The following is a 20,125-nucleotide window of genomic DNA, read 5'->3' as shown; positions in this document are numbered from 1 at the left end:
ATATTTCTGCATCGGCCCCTCGTGCTTTACACCGTTAGCTGCTGCAGGGTCCCTGTGTTGTCCATTTACGGCCTGTTTGTATTTATTTTAAACATTTGTCATATTTCACCTCTGGTGAAAATGCAGCTAGAAGAGTTGCTTTTAGTTCAGCTAACGTTGCAGAGAAGATACAAACTGAAATATTTGTAATTCAAATTGAGACATTTGGCGCACATGCACATAACCCGATGGAAATTACCCACATTAAGTCCATGCCTCCAGGCTCCATGGAAAGTTTTTGGAAGGAGGCTTCGCCAGGGCAGTTAACCTACAAATTCTGTTTCAAACTAGTGCCCACCTTTGACCCTGGTGGACAGAGGACACTTTGACCCTGAAGCCCTCTTCTGCCTGTTGGTGTCGGTGCCCTGATGCTCAGCTGCTCGCGCGAGTTGCAGATTTCTATAAGCACAAGCTAAATGTTGCACAAAGAGGTTTCCAGCACTCGTTCCATTCACGCTAGTCGGATGTTGTTTTCCTGTTCGACACTTACGCCAGTTTTGTCGAGTGCCGTTGACCCAACACTTAACAACAGCAGGAAAGTGGCGTTGCAGCAACAAATGCTTCTGTTTTGCTTTCGACCTCTCTGACAACCGACATCTGAGTGGAGTCTGCAGGTTCTAAGCAGAGAGGTAGCTGCAGACAGGAGCGCAGGCTGTTGCCTCCCAGCAAAAAAAAACGGTGTTCCAGTTCTTAAGTTATGTTTAAGCACGGGCTGTGTTTGGTATGTGTGGCGAGCTAACGCTCAGCAGCGGCTGATTTTAACCCGGGGGCTTGTTGTGTGCGATATCTGAGCGGCGCCTTAATGTTTTATGTCTGCCAATGCATTTTGTATCAGCCCATCTACTTTTCAAAAGGAAATGCTAATGAGGCGATGCTGCTGGTTTCTAGGCTGCGCTGGGTCCAAACAGTAAAAGTCCAGCGTGTCTGAATCAGGTGTGGCCTTTTGAAGGAATGGGGACAATTGTACAGAGGAGAAGAGAGGAGATTATTAGCGTTCTTTTTTTATGACTTTGTTGGTTTTTCCCCTGGCTAAACTGCAACAAATTGGGAGTGATGCAATTACAATACAGACGCTGCAAACTGGAGGGAAAAGACACATTACGCTCTTACATTTTTAATCTCGCCGCACTGTTAAACCAAGACCATATTCAGCGTTTGTAGACTTTTTCTGACCATTGAATGTCTAATTTCAGCGCCATTAAAGGGGATGTTTTGCACCTGACCTACTTATCCGCCGCTCAGCATCCATTAGCTTCAGCCTTTGGATTGGCGAGTTTTTGGGCGGTAGTCTGAGTTCTTCTTCTCTGCATCCGTAACCACACAGTGAGCACACGTTTCCTCAGGAACCTTCCGCGCTATGACGGACAGGGACTAACGTCGTTGCCTCGTGGCCCCGTTCGACCTTTTGGGGGCGCTATCTTCTCCCTGTTCCCGTGTGGGTTTCTGCTGGTACCACCTGTTCAGTTTGATAAACCCAAACGTGCCACCGTATGTGTCTCACGGCGCCACAGTTGCAGTTGCCCTCGCCATGGTAACCTTTTGCTGCCAGCTCTCACAGGGGCCTTTCACACTGGCCTTGCTTGTTATTATTATTTATCTCTCTTGTCAATCACCCAGATCAGCACGATGCCCGTGCATGTGTTTGGCTAACGTGGTGGAACGTCGGCCGACCGCGGCGCCCGCGCGAGCCTTTGTTCCCCGCGGTAACAGGTGATTGCGGCAGCAGGGCGCAACGTCGGACGTCATTTGCACGGTGTCAACGTGCGCACATGTGGGCTGAGGTGATAAGTGCTTCTGCGAGCCGGGTCTGTTGGATTAGCGCAGGAGTGGGAGCAGAATCGGGTCCTCCCCTGGGTTTAATCGTGCCAGTGTTTTGGCACACAGAGCGCCACTCTCTCCTGCATCAAACGCCCGACTGAAATGTGCAACACATTATGCTGATTTGCCAGGGATGGGTAAATAAGAGCGGGGGGTAGTGAATAAACAAAGCCAAAATGGAGGGAAACCAATGAGGTTTGACTTCTTGAACTGAGAGCAAAGGCCCAAGTTTGTAGGCGTCCACCTCAGCGGCCATCATCAATGCGCTGATGTGTGGCCAGAGCAGCTCATCAAACCTCAGTCTTACACACACACACACACACACACACACACTGTACTTCATCCCTGTTACATTTTGATGAGGTGGAGTCTGTGCAGCCTCTCCTCAGGCTCGCCGGCTCCTGTATTTCTGCGAGCGAGTTAAACATTAGCTTTCTGTTTTCGCTCCCCGGCGCAGCGTCTTTGTCTCTGTGACAGATGGCACATCACTCAGGGAACGCTCTCAGACAGCCGACTCCACAAACAAATTAATTTCTATTACTGTTTTGCATGCTTGCTCTCTTCTTATTTGATTGACAGTCTCATCACAGGCCGACATTGTATCACCGCGGCTCTGTGGGGCATTATAAAAGAGGGGTGTTTAGAAATGAGAGATTCTTCACTACAATCTAGGTTTTTCTCTCTCTTTCTGTTTTTTTTTTAGTTTTTTGACAGGTTTGTTCTCACACCTTTATTGTATTACGTGTGTGTCCGTCTGCACTGTGAAGTGTGGGAGAATTAATGTTCCCCTTACACGGATACCCAGCTGGTCACATGACTGCAGTAACGCGCTTTTCGACTGCAGACTGCAGTTGTTGGTGGGTGTGGCCAACGTTTCGTGGTGATCCTGTTGCTGGGTCCAGTTCAGGAATGGGCGTTCCAGTTTGATGGCTCCTGGTTTTAGATTTGGGAAGTCTGAAACTCAATATTTTTAATCGGTTGCATATTTAAACTCATTAAAATGTTTAATCTCTGACTCTGCCCCGTTCTGGTGCCATGTTGGTAAAAGTTGGGAAACAGTATCTCACTGAAGTAACAGATTGCCCCTCTGGTTGTTCTTCTGTTTCCCCGTTAATCTCCTTCCAAATCCCTCTTTATACATCCCACAGTCAACGGAAGCGCTCAGGTGTGCACGCTGGAGAAATTCCTCCTCGTCTCTTTCTGACAGACAGATTTAATGTCACGGGAAGTCTATCAGGTTTTCCCGGCTCCGACCCTCCAACTAATCCGGCGTCATCTATCTCTATCCGGGGCTCCTCTTCCTCTTCTTTCTCTCAGACTGCGTTTCTCATTTAGTTTAATGCGATTTTGGAATTTGTCACACGCAGTTTGCTGCCTGTCAGCCTGTCACCGCAGCTTTGCTCACAGGCAGATTTGAGGTGTTTGTGTGTTTTGTGAGGCTGCAGACTATAGCCGCCCGCGTGACTGATGTTCATTGTTTAACATGTTTACCTGCAAGACAAGATTTGTGGGTGCTGCTGCTGTTGTTTGTTGCTGCCCCCCGCCCCCCCCTCAAGTTTTCCTGTGATTGCTGGATTAAATATTGAAAACTGGGGCTGTTTCAGTCAAGTAAATACAGAGATGAAGAGCATTTAAACCCAGACAAAAGTTCCTCCTGAAATTCCTGTTTTTGGAACTGTCAGGCGTCGGGTTTGGGAGACTTTTTGCGGGCCTGTTATTGATTCAAAGTGAAGCCGCGAGTGATTTAAGGAGCCAGGCAGGGACCCTGCTGAGGTGTCACATCAGCCCCACGCTGCTCTTCATCACAAGGGAATAGGCAAAACACCGCTGTCTTCTTTGTCTGGGAAAATTAAGGTGAAAATCAGTCCTGAGGGGAAAATCAAATCTGTCAAGCACGTGGCAGACGACGCTGCTCTCCTCTCTTTATCGTAGAATTCCTCACTTTATAAAGACAAACACAATTTACTCAGTATTTCTCTCTGACGTTGATTTATTTCCCCCTCTTTTCTCATTTATTTAACCCAGCTTAATAAAAACTTTATTGCTCTGGAAAAGCCTCATCATCGATTGACACGTCTTAAGAGTTTCTCGGCTTTTCTCGCCAGGCTGATATTTCTCCCAGGGATCTGATCCATCCGTGCAAACACTAAATACACCTTTACAATCGATCCCGCTCTTCAACGCCCTCCCCAGCTCTTAAGCATTTAAGTCCTGCTCATTGTTTCAGGACTGTCAAGGTTCTTTGTGACACATCAGCGCTGGCTCTTGTCTCTAATGCCCAATAGGTTTTTACCTTCATGCATGTCCTGCTGCAGGAATCAGAGGTGTTTTGTGAATCCTTTTTGGCCCGGTTTGGCTCCCGTGTCAGGGCTAAACTCCATTCTAAACCTACTATTGTATCACAACATCCTGCATTTCCAGTTTATTGCAATAGAAAACTTTCAGTTCAGCTCTCGCTGGAAAAGACTTCCCAAAGTCCATCAACTACACGCCACAGAGCCAGAGAGATCCGACGGTGCGGCTGCAGATGAGCTTCGCCTGTAGCTGTGTACAAAGTTTCTTGTGATTCATAGATTGAAACCCGATCAGGGGGCTGTTTTTGACTGACAGTTGACCCCACCTATATATGATGATTGACAACTGACATCTGCTCGGGTTCGAACAGCTTCAGATGAACCACCTGATTCTGAGGAGGTGGTGCACCATGAATGTGTCTGTCAGTCACCGTTCAATACGTTCTTCAGTCCCACGGACACAGCCAGTTGTGTTTACACATACAATAATTCGATTGATTGTTCACCAAAGTCAATCGTCCTGGAAAAGCAGTTGCACGTGCACGCTGCTGAGTCTGAAGTGGTTATTGTTAGGAGGACTAAGAAATCTGAAAGGAGAGAAGAAAAACAGTGGGACCTATCAGCAGATGTGTCTGGAGCAAAACAATCAATAACCCTTGAGTCGTGTGCCTGTGTTTCAGCACAGCTTCTGATTCTCATTCTGCACCACAGAAGGCTTGAACTTCAGATCTCTGGCACCGAGGGCATTCCTTTATCACCTCCGGCTATGCAGAGAGGCGCTCCGAGCTGCGGGTTACATCACGCTGTTTGGGACTGAGAAATGAACTCTTTTAAAGAATATCTTTCACAATTATATGTGGAAATTCACTTGTTCGACAGTTCACATTTGAATGCATGTGACACCGTATTTGCATGCACGTCTAGCGTGTAGCTGCACTGTGTGCAGGTAAATATTTGCGTGTTGCGACTTTGTCTGCTCTGAGGTGGTAAATGAATGTGTAATGTTGCTCGCGTACTTCTGCTAATCTCCCCCAGACTGCTGTGTGTGTCTGGCGGCCTGCAGCGCCGAGTCTGGCTCAGTGTCAAACCCAGGCTCCCACATTGCTGCACATATGGCCCTGCGTTAGCGTCGGTTGCACGCTATGGGGTTTCTAATAATTAACAAGATGGCAGACAAATGCGGTCGCAAGTACAAAATGGATTAGGTTTCCTCCGACCTAGCATTCGGAGCTTTTCGGGGCGTTCTGCTGCGCCATTTTTAGACTAATTTTACCTCTGTTAGAACGTTAAATCAACCCTTAATATAATTTACCAAGGTCTCTACTTTTAAAATGCCAAATCCACTTATTTTTATGTCCCTCCTCCTCCACGTTATTGCTGTGCATCAGTGAAGATGGAAACGCACAAACTTAGAAATGGACTTAATACGTTCACCAATGAAGACTCAGCCAAGGACGTCATTTGAGCAGTCTACCAAAACAACCCAGCTCAAGTGGAAGTGGGGAATGCATCCTGTTTGCCCTGGAAGAAATAAATGTCAAAATAGGATTTGCCGTTGTATTTGCTGTATTTATTACAGTGGATTATTGGTCTGCTGTTGTGTTGATGCTGCTCCCATCAAAACTCTTGAGATGTTGTTTAGGAGAATATTATTATGAGTCCATCTTCAAATGTCCTTTAGAACTGAATTCTCTGCTTAAATCATGTGGTATGTGTGAGAAAAAAACCCACTCAAAAAAAAAAGAAAAATCCCATCAATGGCTGGTTGATAATCTGTTTGGACATAATTGTTCATGAGCTTCAGCAACATTTGAAATAGCATCTTATTCTTATTCTAATCATCCTAATAAAGTGTCAATTATCAGTGTCATTGTACGTTGCTAAAACGCTAACTTGACTAAATGCTCTAGCATACAAACACAACATCTGTTGATATGGGCTCAGTCATACCTGCCTGAGACACAGCAGGTGGACTCTCCTGGTTTGGAGAAGGACCACACTGGTGGAACATTCCAGTATGATTTAAAACCTGTAACATTTATTAAATCCAGTGCCGCTCCCATATTCCTGATTCAGACCGTGTGTGAATATGAACCCGCTCGGCGGTTTTGCTCATATTGGACTCCTACTGAGACTGAGCCTCTGCGGTATCCTCATCCTTTTTCTTTCTTCCTGCCTTGACATTGGCAGAAAAAGAGATTTGCATTAACAGTCTCTCTCTCTCTGTGTGTGTGTGTGTGTGTGTGTGTGTGTGTGTGTGTGTGTGTGTGTGTGTGTTCTTTTCCATTTGTAGAACCTAATAAAGAACCTGCCAGAGCAGAAAGAGCTGAGTGCGCTAGCAGAACTAAAGGCTGAATATGAAGAGCTGGTGGAGTCGGAGCAGTTTGGCATCGTGGTGAGTATAATTTCCAGGTGAACACAGTTTCCCAGAGAACAGACAGCGGCACACTTACACTTCCTGCCTTTGACCTTGGAAGATCGTGCGCGGCAGAGAAATGGCATTTTTTCCTGATCGGTGGGAGTTGGACACCTCTTCAGAGGGGTTGTAACCTTCAACTTACTGGTCAAAGTAGATCGTAAAGACACGCAAACAGGGAAACCTAGCTGGTAATCTCAAGAGTCGTCGAGGCTGACTGGTTAGTTGAAAGAGTTAAAGGGTTTCGGTAAGAACCCGTCAGGAAGTCGTTGAGCGTGTGTTAGCGTGTGTTAGCGTGTGTTAGCGTGTGTTAGACGGGCGCTGTCAGTGTCGTCTGATGGTTCCCTTTTACCCCGAGGCTGCAAATCCCCGATGTGAAAATGCTCATAAGTGCAGTCGTGACGCTTGACGGGAGGTGAGACACTGGTGACCTGTCCAGGGTGTCTCAATGCCCCTGACCTCTGACCTCTAGGAGAGCCCCCAGTTCCTGATAAGGGATCATTCTGAACATAGTGGCATTCATTTCTTCCTTGGATATTGTGACTCTGAAGGCACCATCAGACCCAGAGATCGCACCTGCAGCTCCAGAGCTGCTTGCAATCCTTCAGTTTATGTTTTCCTTCAGGATTTAATGAAGTAAACCTTGTGAGTCGTTCTCCTTCCCGCCGATGAAGCACGCCGCTGTCAGTCCCATAGGAAAGGAGCTGCTTCCTGACAGAGCTGTCACCCACATGCACCGCATCGCTGTGATTTCTTCTCATTCTCCATAAGATTAATTCTAGCGCGGGAAGCCGTGCACATGTGGAGGGAGGAGCCGTGTGACGGACTGATCTCACCTGTTCAGATGAATAAACTCCAGCAGTAATGAAACATTAGAGGCGGCGTCTGAGTTTCGCCTTCAAACTCTCCACGATGAATCAACGTGCAGTATTTATGTGCTTACTCTTTTGTCACATTTCTGACATCCCAATCCCAGTTTTATTTATTTCCCTCCCATTTCCCAGCCTCTCCTCTTCCTCTCATTCGCTTTCAATGTTTCCAAGGCCACAAATTATCGACTGATGTTATTTATGACAAATCTGTTCATCGAGAGGCTCATAAACCGAGTTTGGTTGCTTAAAAAACAGCAATTGATTGTTTTCTGTTGACACTCTGAGTAATAATGATGGCAGATATGACATAAATCATTAGGTTTTATTCTCTGTTTCATCACATTACAAAAAGCTAATTCTTATAGCCGAGCACATTGATATAGAAATATCTGCGATTTTGAGAGATTGAGTCTTTGTTTCCTCGTTTCCACCCAGATGAGCTCAGTGAAGCTCCTCCGGCCGCGGCTGAACGGCATCCTGTTCAAGCTGACCTTCGAGGAGCAGGTGAACAACATCCGGCCGGACATCATGAACGTGACGTTCGCCTGCGAGGAGGTGAAGAAGAGCGAGGGCTTCAGCAAACTCCTGGAGCTGGTGCTGCTGGTCGGGAATTTCATGAACTCCGGCTCAAGGAACGCGCAGACGTTCGGCTTCAACATCGCCTTCCTCTCCAAGGTAACGCTTTAATCGGCAACATGAGCGTGTCAGCCATGCGGATCAGTGGCGGCGTCGGTGGTGGTGGTCTGACGACCTTGCTGGGCTGTTCCCTGCTCCTGGGCTGTTCCTGATCCTGGGCTGCTCCCTGCTCCTGGGCTGTTCCCTGATCCTGGGCTGTTCCCTGATCCCGGGCTGTTCCCTGCTCCTGGGCTGTTCCCTGATCCTGGGCTGTTCCCTGCTCCTGGGCTGTTCCCTGATCCTGGCTGTTCCCTGATCCCGGGCTGTTCCCTGCTCCCGGGCTGTTCCCTGATCCTGGGCTGTTCCCTGATCCTGGGCTGTTCCCTGATCCTGGGCTGTTCCCTGCTCCTGGGCTGTTCCCTGATCCTGGGCTGTTCCCTGATCCTGGGCTGTTCCCTGATCCCGGGCTGTTCCCTGATCCTGGGCTGTTCCCTGATCCTGGGCTGTTCCCTGCTCCTGGGCTGTTCCCTGCTCCTGGGCTGTTCCCTGCTCCTGGGCTGTTCCCTGCTCCTGGGCTGTTCCCTGATCCTGGGCTGTTCCCTGCTCCTGGGCTGTTCCCTGCTCCTGGGCTGTTCCCTGCTCCTGGGCTGTTCCCTGATCCTGGCTGTTCCCTGATCCTGGGCTGTTCCCTGATCCTGGGCTGTTCCCTGCTCCTGGGCTGTTCCCTGATCCTGGGCTGTTCCCTGCTCCTGGGCTGTTCCTGATCCTGGGCTGCTCCCTGCTCCTGGGCTGTTCCCTGATCCTGGGCTGTTCCCTGATCCTGGGCTGTTCCCTGATCCTGGGCTGTTCCCTGATCCTGGGCTGTTCCCTGATCCTGGGCTATTCCCTGATCCTGGGCTGTTCCCTGATCCTGGGCTGTTCCCTGATCCTGGCTGTTCCCTGCTCCTGGGCTGTTCCCTGATCCTGGGCTGTTCCCTGATCCTGGGCTGTTCCCTGCTCCTGGGCTGTTCCCTGATCCTGGGCTGTTCCCTGATCCTGGGCTGTTCCCTGATCCTGGGCTGTTCCCTGATCCTGGGCTGCTCCCTGCTCCTGGGCTGTTCCCTGATCCTGGGCTGTTCCCTGATCCTGGGCTGTTCCCTGATCCTGGGCTGTTCCCTGCTCCTGGGCTGTTCCCTGCTCCTGGGCTGTTCCCTGATCCTGGGCTGTTCCCTGATCCTGGGCTGTTCCCTGATCCTGGGCTGTTCCCTGCTCCTGGGCTGTTCCTGATCCTGGGCTGTTCCCTACTCCTGGGCTGTTCCCTGCTCCTGGGCTGTTCCCTGCTCCTGGGCTGTTCCCTGCTCCTGGACTGTTCCCTGATCCTGGGCTGTTCCCTGATCCTGGGCTGTTCCCTGCTCCTGGGCTGTTCCCTGCTCCTGGACTGTTCCCTGATCCTGGGCTGTTCCCTGATCCTGGGCTGTTCCCTGATCCTGGGCTGTTCCCTGCTCCTGGGCTGTTCCCTGATCCTGGGCTGTTCCCACTGCCATCTGCAGCACATCCAGTTTGTTGCTATCGATAGTTTTCAGCCTCTGTTCTATTTTTACCAGTTTGCAGTCAGAAAACGCACTGACAGCCGATCAGAAGTTGCACCCCCGCTGCTTCCATTTGTGTTTTCTCATCCTTCCTGCATTTCGACAGAGAGACGTGCACACACATGCACGCGGGCTTTGCGAGGGCTGCAAACCTCTCCCTACAGATTATTCCACAAGGTGATGCTCCTTTCAAGATCATTGTTGAAGGAGAATCAAGACTCTGCTTATCCAGGAGCACACAGAAGATTCTGCATTATAAATTCATGGGGTTATTATGAAAAATCAGCCGCCTTTATATGTGAAGAGAGGGAAGCGGAATTCTGTTGGATTGCATTGTAGAGAGACATCCGTGTCTGGTGCGAGCCTCCCAAGTGGGGCTACATTGAGGTTTCCCGCCTCGATGTGTTGCTTTAGAATAAATAAATGCAACTTATTTCAGTTCGACAAATGGAAAAAGGTGCAGAGCGCAGCAAAACCAGCCAGTGTTTTGGAAACTTTGATGGGAAACATTCAAAAGAGAGGCGCAGTTATGGAAAGCACCGGTTCAGCCACCCAGAGAAGAGAAGAAGAGCTGTGAAACCAGCGCTTTTTTTAAAATGAATTCACAGTAAAAGTGTAGAAACAGGAAACTACACGATGTCCTTGATGGCTCATTAGAGGTGATTCAAATGCTCCTCTCATGGACACTAAAGCTGGAGCAGAGCTGCAGCTTCTGCATCGCCTCTCTGCTGGAATTCCAAGGTTCCACCTATTTTAATGCAAATAATGAAATTCATGACAAATGTGCATTTTCCACGTTCCCATCTCACTGTGTGAGGTCGCCACAGAGCGGAGAATTCCCTCAGGGGGCTGATTGGACCATTATAGATGAGCGGGGGAAAAAAGACCGCGTTCTCAATTGAGTCAATCATGTAAGTGGACCGCTGGGCGTCAGGTCGAGGAAACCTAATGGACTCATCAGGGAGGAGGGGGTTGATGATAGGAATGGGCAGCAGTGGGAAGAGCGCGCCGGCTGGCCCACCTTCAGCCCGGCATCTGGGACATATTTGAAGATCACTCGATGCCTGTCTGGGGCTCTGCGAGGGCGCCTGGGGTTCGATATCATTGACGGCTTCGTGAGTCTGTGAAGGTGTTTGTCGGCATTTTTCACAGAACAAACTGTTTTTTATGAAGCACACAGATCCACCTTGGCAGTTTCACCAACAACTTTCCACGTATTTTCACCACGTCTTCCTCCCCTCGGTTGCATTGGCATTTGAACATTAGAGCTCTGCAAAGGTCGCCCCCTGCTGGCTGGCTGCAGGACGGGTAATTAATCTGACCCGGCCCTGTTAGCAGATGGGCTAAATGAAAAGGTTGCTGGTGGATGAGATGTGCTATTTCTGAATGCAGACATTTTTTTTAAATCAGAGAGCCCAGTTTTGCTCGTAATTAGTCACCACGATGCTGTGAAGGGGTCAGTTATCATGTGTGATTGGGGCAGTATTTAGGTCAGGACGGCCTCCTCTGCCTCAAATGAACAATTAATAACGTGCCCTGTGCTGGCAGAGGATGGCAGCAGGAGCTGAGGAAACATCCAGCTTTACCTGTCAGGACTTTTGCTTCCTCTGACCTCATTCTCTTTTTTATTTGTTGGGTGTTTCCTTCTCATTCGACACGTTGACGCGTTTGTGAATTTGAACTAAACCGAGGTGCCTGCAGATCTATCAGCAATCATCTCAGAGGTCGCGCTCCAATTGATCAACTTCTGCAACCCTTTGCACAACTTTCTTCCCCAGTTAACTCCAAAAGATCTCGTTTTTACGTGCACTGTGTTTTGCTTTGGATTAGCAGTAAACTGACTTAGATCTGGAAACATTCAGTCACCGCCTACGTGAGTTTTATGGGGGAAATGGGAAGAAACATTACACACCAGTGCTTTAATAAAAACAAAGTATTTATTTCTATCTTTCACATGTCTTTTTTATGCTTTTCTAATTAATCCCAGGGACACTCATGTCACATTGTTAATATTGTCGCAGTGGATACGTTTAATGGCAGACTTATTACTAGCAAATGGTTTTTTCTTCTTGCAGCCTCTGCCCTTATTAAAACCCCCATCGAGCCAATTCTGCCGCCCTGTATGAGGACTAGATTAGTTCAGGTTAAATATAGAGCGGCGGATCGCCAGTCAGGCCGAGCACAGTGTGCTAAAATCGAGACGGAGGTACAACAAAACACACCCACGCTATTGACTTCCACCGTATCTTTTTGCATTCTCCTCTTAATTCCACATTTTTTGTATTTGTTGGAGTCAGAACAGAGCAGCAGAGCTGCACCTTGTGCAGTTTGAGTTAAGCAATCAACAAAGGGCCTCAAGCTAACGCTCGCACAATAACCGCTGTGCATCGCTGTGCTTTTCCCAAAATGTGTATAAATGTGCGCGTGTTTTCCGTGTCATGCCTGCCTGTGCTGGCATGTCTGACTCCAGGTCGATTCCAGCCTGGATATCATCGCTATCGCTAACCAAAAGTGGGCTGCGCTAATTAGTTGTCTCAGCACGCTACTGCAGCAGCACAGTGGTGAATGGATGTGGAGCAAGTTCCCTGTGCACCGATGTGGAGACCCTACCAAGACACACACACACACACACACACACTTGGCAGTAATGGCCAAGTACAATACTTTCATTAAACTTCCACGCCTCATTGTCTTTGTCTCATGGGTGAGATCGTTTTAAGCATGTGTGTGTGTGTGTGTGTGTGTGTGTACACACAGGTGTGTTTGTCTGTATTGTGAAAGCTGTATTTGGATGAGAAAATCCTTTTTCGATCTCACCAGAATGCATTATTTCATGTCCTGAACTGTATCTGTTCTGTCAAGCTCTAAATCCCCTCATCTTGACGGCCGTGACCGCTGCCATGCGTGGACACATTGATTCCCTTTAAAAACAGGTTAAATGGAGAAAAGCAGCATTGTGTTCATTAACTTGGCCGGGTGCTCCAGATTGGTGGAGATCTGTGGGCGTATGCACTCTTTGAATGCTGAGTTGTGTATCTGACAAGAAAATGACTGATGGAAAAACTCTTCTCTTTTCTTATTTTTTTTCCAGCTGCGAGACACAAAATCCATCAGTCAGAACACGACACTTCTTCATTTCCTGGCCGAAAAGTGTGAAAGGAATTATGAATCCATACTGAGGTTTCCAGAAGAGCTGGAACACGTGGAGGCAGCCAGCAGAGGTATGACCACTCTGTCCCATAACCGCCATAATTGTCACGTAGCATCAACTGTGTGAGGTTTGATGACATCAGACCTCAGGAGATGCATTCATGACTACTTACATGTCTTCACAGGTGATCTTTTAGTAGCACAAAAAAGTGCCGTGTCATATTACCAAACACTGAATTTTGCCCGTTAATGCTTTAGCAACATGCTAACTTTAAGGAAACCACGTAAACATTTCATCAAGTTGTTGACAGTCAGACAATGGGACCTCAGCAACGTTAAGGTCTTGCTCTCGTGCCTTTCTCTAATGTTTCTCCAGAGGATTGGTCGACTTTTGTTTAAACAGCGTTTGATGGCATCCGGCGCCGTCTTTGTGTCGGGAATGGAGCTGTCTGTCCGACCAAACTGTCATTCAGCCTGTCAATAAACTCATTCCACTCTAATTCTATTCCCCAGCGTTTGGAGGAATCCCTGCAGGCTTATTTACTTTGTTAGTGTTGTAATTGGTTATTTAATTCAACTAATTATGCACTTGACTGAGGCTGCCAGCCATTGTGTAAGTGGACTGAATAGTCTTTGTGAGGCAGAGTGTATTTAGATGTGTGTGTACACAAAATTGGAATCAAATCATCTTTGTCATTTCATGGAAATGAAAGAGATGCCATTTAATTTGGCTGAGACTAAATCAACGTCTCCTGCATAAAACCCTCTGTAACTATTTAGGGAGTAGAAATTGGAGGGAAAAACTGGTTTACTCAGAGCGGAGTCGCTTTCTTTGTCTCGTCGTCACATGAAATTCAACAAGGTTTTCAGAGGGAGGCTGCGAAATTGAAGCAGATGTGCTCACGTCTGTTTCTCACTCTGCGTTTAAGAAATAAATATCGTCTGTTTCTAGCTGAAACCGCGCGTGCGTGGAGCTGGAGACCCTCTCACATTCCTGGTTGCAGGAAGCAACAACGTGGTGATCAGAGGCCAAGGGCTCCAGTCGCTGGTGTCTTTGCTTTGAAAAGTTTTGACTGCCTCTGGAACAACAAGGCATCAGTGAATTATTTACTTCTCTCTCCGGATCTTTTTCCTCAGTTTTGGGATGGTGCCAGTTAAGCTAGTTCAGAATAGCTGAGGGTAACCTATTTTACCTCCTCTCTCCTCTGTGAGCCGATGCAGAGAACGTACGACCACCACTCTCATATTCATTTACATTTGAGCCTCTTTCCTGGCGTTTGGATGGATGCTGGGAACTTCCATATTGTGTGGATCTTCTCTTTCACCGTAAATAAGATCATTTAAAAGAAGAAAGAAAAACCTTCACTATTGTTAATTTTTTTTAAAAAACAACAACAAACAGCCGTTGCTATGTCGACGGGAGCGGAGTGGAATAATTATGATTCATCATGTTGATGAGTTGTTGCTTTGGTCAACAATATCAGAACATCATCCATCATCATCCATCCATCCACCCATCCATCCATCCATCCATCATCCATTCAGCATCCATCCATCCACCCATCCATCCATCCATCCACCCATCCATACATACATCCACCCATCCACCATCCATCCATCCATCCATCCATCATCCATTCAGCATCCATCCATCCACCATCCATCCATCCATCCATCCATCCATCCAAATCATCCATCCATCCATCCATCCATCCATCCATCCACCCACCCACCTCCATCCAGCATCCATCCATCATCCATCCATCCATGATCCATCCATCCAACCTCCCATCCATCCATCATCCACCCATCCAGTCCATCCACCATCCATCCATCCATCCATCCATCATCCACCCATCCATCCATCCATCCATCCACCCATCCATCATCCATTCAGCATCCATCCATCCATCCATCCATCAAATCCATCATCCAACCCACCCAAATGCAGCAAAATTGTAGAAATTCCACGAGTTTCCTGTCCATGGTAACGTGGATATCTGTCAATCTTTTACACGCCTGCATTTCATTTCCATGTGCAAATATCTCCCATCAGTACCAAATATAGTATCAGCATATTTAGCATCTGAATAGAAGATCAAATTGTTTGGAACGACTTTTGTAAACTGCTGATGTTAAACCTCATCCTCAAAGCGCCGGTGTAAATGTTCTGTAAATGTTCTGTTGGTGACGGGAACTTTAATCACTTAAAAGGTAGCCTTAGAAACCATTATTTTTTTAGCCCTGACCCAGTCTTAATAGCGGTGCGATGCAGCCTTGAGTGAAGTGTCACCGGCCAATTTGCCTTGTTTAAATACCCCCCAGAGATGAATATATGGGGCCTAACAATGGGAACTTGGACTGTGCATTGATTCTACTCAGTCAGCGCCGCACTGACAATCTGTCTTGACAATCCAGGAATAGAGGAAATATTATACAAACGTTCTCATAAATCTATTTAGTATAAGGCATAGCCAAGGGCAAAGTACTTTAGCGCCTGTGAAAGAGAAAATGGAGAATGAGGAGGGAAAGAGAGAGAGAGAAAGATGAACTCTGAGGATATTAATACCACTGTGAATATATCTATTATCCACATTCATTCCAAAGCAGAGCCCATTTCCCATTTACACTGCCAGCAACGCTCCGGCCTGCATTACGCAGACAGAGCGCCTCTCTGGACGGGCAGAAACATGAAATCTATCATTTGTCTTCCAGCTGTGGAGTTACCTGCTCACATCTGCAGGGTCTATCCGCCTCTCACCGTCTTAGATCGGTGGTCAGACTTTTCCATTTTCCCTCAGATGTCATTACATGACGTTTATTTCCCGCATGTATTAATATTTTCTTGGGGAATTCCATTTACAATTTAATCATGGGAGTTAATAGGGTGTTGGATGGGACTAAAAATGGGATGTTTTATTGCATGTGTGGCGCCTGTAATGCTTGTAAAGTGGACGTTCACCCACGATACCGGTGACTAATGACCCCAGACTGAATCTGTATCGATGTGTTGAATGTTCATCACCATCACATCAGAAACGGCAGAAGTCTAGAAAAAAAATTCTGGCAGGGAAAAAAATATGTATTATTTATGAAAGCGTGCAAGATTTGCACAAACTATCAATTTTGTTTTGTTTTTGTTTTGCATACCTGTCCTCCAGGTAGGTCACGGACTCTATCAATTATTTTATATCCCAGTGCCTCAACTGGAGTTTGGAAGTTTCGGAAACTTTTTGTGTATCTGGGTCGGAACGTTCTTAATTCTGTGGACAAGGGTGCCACCCTAGAAGGGGGTGTGGCCAGATTTGAGACGATCGTCTCATTGTGTGATGTTAATTAAGATTGTTTTACCGGATTGAGTCACAAGTAGTCTGATTTTAACAGCTGGAATCGAGCTAAAGAGCAAAAGACAGTCTGACACAGCAAACACACGTAGATATCAAACATGGCTGCAACAACCAATGACGAGGAACCGGTTAGCATCATCCGCTTGATGTCGCGCACTGAGGAGGCACAAACACTCGGACAATCTCCCCGTTTCAACCGTCCTTGTGGCTGTGGTTGCGATTTAGAGAATACGTGTTTGCTATTACTCAAAGATCTGGATCCAGAAGTTCTTACCATCTGAACTTAATACCACAAAGAAATTGAATAAACCAACTTTTTCCCGGAATTTTGACTTCTAAACCAGCAAACATGGAGATTTACACCTTTAGAACCGAACCGATCGATCACTCTCACACGGCACATCGGTTGCCTGGTTGCCAAATGTCTTTTAACACTCAAATCACCCAGCAGCTTCATTTCCCCGACATGAGGAGCAGCAGCATTAGTCACGCCAGTGTTGCCACAGGAAACGGTGTCCTCACCAGTTGTTTGGAGGTGCACTCTGCCCCGGAGCCTGAAACTGATAGAGCGGGATCAGTGAGGCCAGCAGTTTAAATGGACAGTCTGTCACCAGGAATATTAGAAACTGGAAACAGACCTGTCAGACTCCACCACTCCAGGATGAGTGATGAGATCTCAGGAGCGGCTTTTTCACTTCCTTCACGGCGGATGAGTGGAGCGTCGCGAGACAAAAACAACTCCCTTTCTTCTTTTCTATTTATCTCTCTTTCTCTACACCTCTGATTCTTTTGCTTGCAGCTCTTGGGCCGGCCTGTGTGAGTGTAGACAGAGATAGACACATGCAGGGAGGCCAGCAGCCCTGCTTAGCATCAGCCTGCAGCCCGTGACAGAAGATTTCAATGAGAGCTGACAATAGGACCCGGAATGAGAATAATGCTGTTTGCCAGCCTCGAAATCCAGCCTGTCACAGTAGAACATTTGCTATTCTAGGAGTGTTTCATGAGCACAGTTCAACAAGGAAGCTCAATTTAAAATGGAACTCTGCCTTTGCTGCGTTAATTCCAGACAGGCCCAGGCTGCAGCGTCTTTGGGAGACCAGTGATATTAGAATGTGTGTGGATGTTCACCACACGGAGCTCGGAAAGAGCTGCAGCAGCCTGGCATCCACATTCCCGACTGTGAGCAGAGCCCACGTGGTTTTTATTGCCTGACTGGAGCCATTTTCCTTCACAGTTGTGTCATATATGTGGTCCTGGTGTGACAAAAACATCTATAATTTCTGTTTTTCAAAACCCATTCCAGAATACCATTTAAAAGGATGTTCCACTTTCCTCATTTTTAGCACCAAACCTCTAAAAATGTCCATTAAGACTTTTTTTTCCCCACAATATGTCAACAGCTTTTACTTATTTTTTTAGACAATATTAAATGCAACAGACTTCCACTGGGCCCCGCCAGCAGCCATTTCAGCAGTTTGTCAACAACTTTTTAATTTTTCTGAAGAAAACTTGGTGTTTTTTAATCTAATCAGCAGTAAAATCTCATGAAAAGCAAACTTTTTTATCAACCACAGTGACACCTTTCACAGCCAGTTCGCCCGAGTCGGCCGTGCACAGACGGCGCAGAAGTCTCTAACAGCGTTCCACTGCGCTAAGAACGCTGTCACAATGCTTGACATCTGTTGACATCTGCATTCACTTATCTCTTATCTCCAGGCTTGATGTTCGCGCCGCGCTGATAAAATGCTTTTTAGCGACCGCTGAATAGCACAACGCTGTTGCGCTGAACTGCGGCAGCCTCTGAAAGGACATTAGTTCAGGGCTGTTTTTGTGGAGAAGCTTGTGATACAGAGTCTGTCAGATGATACCGATGAGTGAGATTACGCCGCTGATTGTTGAACAAATGAGCAGGAAATTGAGTTTCTCTGCGAGGTGATCCCTACACCCTTCAGATAATACTCTCTGGAAATGTTGCCTTAGATAGTGGGGAGATGGTTAATATTGACTGGCTGACAGAGGCAGCACACACTCGGGGTTCCTGTCGCAATGACTCCGTATAAAGCTTCTTATTCTTTGAAAGGTCTTTGGAAAACTTGATTTTAGCGAGCTAACGACTGCCCCTTGTTACGCAACCGAATGTTATCCTCTTCTGTTGTTTTCTGTTAGCATCAAGGCCATCGGCTCACATTAGAGGCTACAGGAGTGAAAACTGGGCTGGATATGTGCTAAAATGAATCAAGTCTCTCTGAAATCAGCAGGGATCAAGTTTATCGTTCCTTCCACCAATCATGTGATGCAGGAGGACATGAATCACGTCAGAAATGTTCGTTACTCAGACAGCGAGCAGATTATCGGTGGTCATTGTGCTCAAGTGCCTCTTTCTTCCCTCCTTTCCGCCACCATCTCTGCCTTTATTGACCAATGCTTGAGAAAACATGTCTGTGACTGAAATGCTTTAATAAAAGAACATGGGCAGCTTTTTGCCCTCCCCAGCGTGTCAGTCGGGGGTTGGAATTGATTTTGGATACTAAATTGGGTCATTTATTATCAAGGGCTGCCATCAATATATAATTTAAAAGCTGGGCCTGCAGCGAGCGTGGCAGGACTCCTCATCGGAGTTTTTACTGGACCCGGGGGAGGAGGCTCTCCTGTGCCCCTTCCACTTAATGCTTGCCAGCGTGTGTGGAGTTTTCACCATCAGCGGTGATATACGCCCCTCTGAGGAGCGGAGAACCGAGCCGAGCACGGGCTTTCGCCGCCGTTATGGCAACATTGATGTGGCACCCGTGCGTCTCCGTGGGGTCAGACCAAACTGGCTGCCATGTTTCTGTAAGGAGGCTTCATGTCCCACCTCCTGGAGCATCGTGTGATGTTGTTGAGGGTGGGATGGGAGTGGGGGGGGGTCTAACAATGCGGGGGATGTGTGCAACTTTAGCGTCTGTTTACCTGAAAGATGCTAATCAGCCTGATCCCCTCTGAGCTCTGATGGGACAAGTTTAATTCATCAGCCTCTCCTTTACCTCCACACTAAATAGAGCAGGTCCTGGAAATGACCTCCGTCTCACATCTTGATGATGATTTTGCAGCAGTGATAGGGGAGTCGTGCTGCGTGATCCATATTCAAATGCTATTTAAATCGTTTGCACCACATTTGCATGTGAAATTGAGGATTTGAAGCCAGGTCACTTGCATACTGATTAGAGGGACAACCTTCACTGGAGTGAGGGCTGACATGCATTTAAATGGCACTAGAATTACCCACGGAGGGAAAATTAGACACAGAAGGATCTGCAATTGTAAAAAGTTCTCTTTTCTGGAACAGGATCGACACCCCCGAACGCTAACTCCGCTAACAACGCACATCTAATCTTCATATCCATCTTTTCTTTGTCCTTTGTGTCATACTCCTCCTGCTAACTGATTTGTCAGGAAGAATTTAAAGCTCAAGCGCAATTCAGGTGTCTGGGCGTCTCAAGCCTCCTGCTTTCTGTGGCTGGGCGTGACATACCAGCTGAGACCTGCTCTTTAGAAAGGTCTGTTTTTATTCCAGCAGCTGAAGCCGAGGTAAGGAGGGACGGAATCGATTGTTGCAGGCCAAATTGAACCTGTGTCGAGCTGCAGGCTGCCACGAGATAAAGCCCCTGACGCTGTCTGCTGTGTTTATCATCAGGTGGCCTTTTCTGTGTGTGCTGCGCTGCGATTTTGATGTGTTAGGTCATAATAGGGGAGCCACCAATCTCTGGAGGGGCTGCCAATAAAATCGCAGACAGGAGGAATTATGTTTCATGGCGCCCCATTATGGTGTGAGTATAGTTTTTATGTAACATATTTTTGTCCTTATTTTTGGCAGCCGGGGTTCAGTTTTTACTGACTTTCATTTTTATTTATTTCTGTCTTATTTTTCGTCACATTCCATCAATATGAAGAATTTCCTGCCCTTTACAAATGTAGCATTATCCAGTTATTCCTGTTATTTTTCACGTATTTATACCGACCAGCCAAACCG

General features: G+C 47.1%; 1 protein-coding gene across 5 annotated transcripts in view; it reads left to right on the top strand.

The window, feature by feature from the left end:
- diaph2 (diaphanous-related formin 2) overlaps positions 1 to 12,914 on the top strand; it is a 170,009-nt gene extending 157,095 nt beyond the window's left edge. For all 5 annotated transcript variants that reach the window (XM_057042268.1, XM_057042266.1, XM_057042263.1 and 2 more), the window contains 3 exons: positions 6,445 to 6,546; positions 7,875 to 8,114; positions 12,714 to 12,914. In XM_057042268.1, coding sequence (XP_056898248.1) covers positions 6,445 to 6,546; positions 7,875 to 8,114; positions 12,714 to 12,899 — 528 coding nt within the window. In that variant the 3' untranslated portion in view covers positions 12,900 to 12,914. The remainder of the gene's footprint in view (positions 1 to 6,444; positions 6,547 to 7,874; positions 8,115 to 12,713) is intronic.
- Positions 12,915 to 20,125: the final 7,211 nt, after the last annotated feature.

Source organism: Takifugu flavidus, chromosome 9 (assembly GCF_003711565.1).
Source record: "Takifugu flavidus isolate HTHZ2018 chromosome 9, ASM371156v2, whole genome shotgun sequence".
In the NCBI taxonomy this organism is placed as follows: Eukaryota; Metazoa; Chordata; class Actinopteri; order Tetraodontiformes; family Tetraodontidae; genus Takifugu; species Takifugu flavidus.
This window is presented reverse-complemented; position numbering and strand designations above follow the sequence as displayed.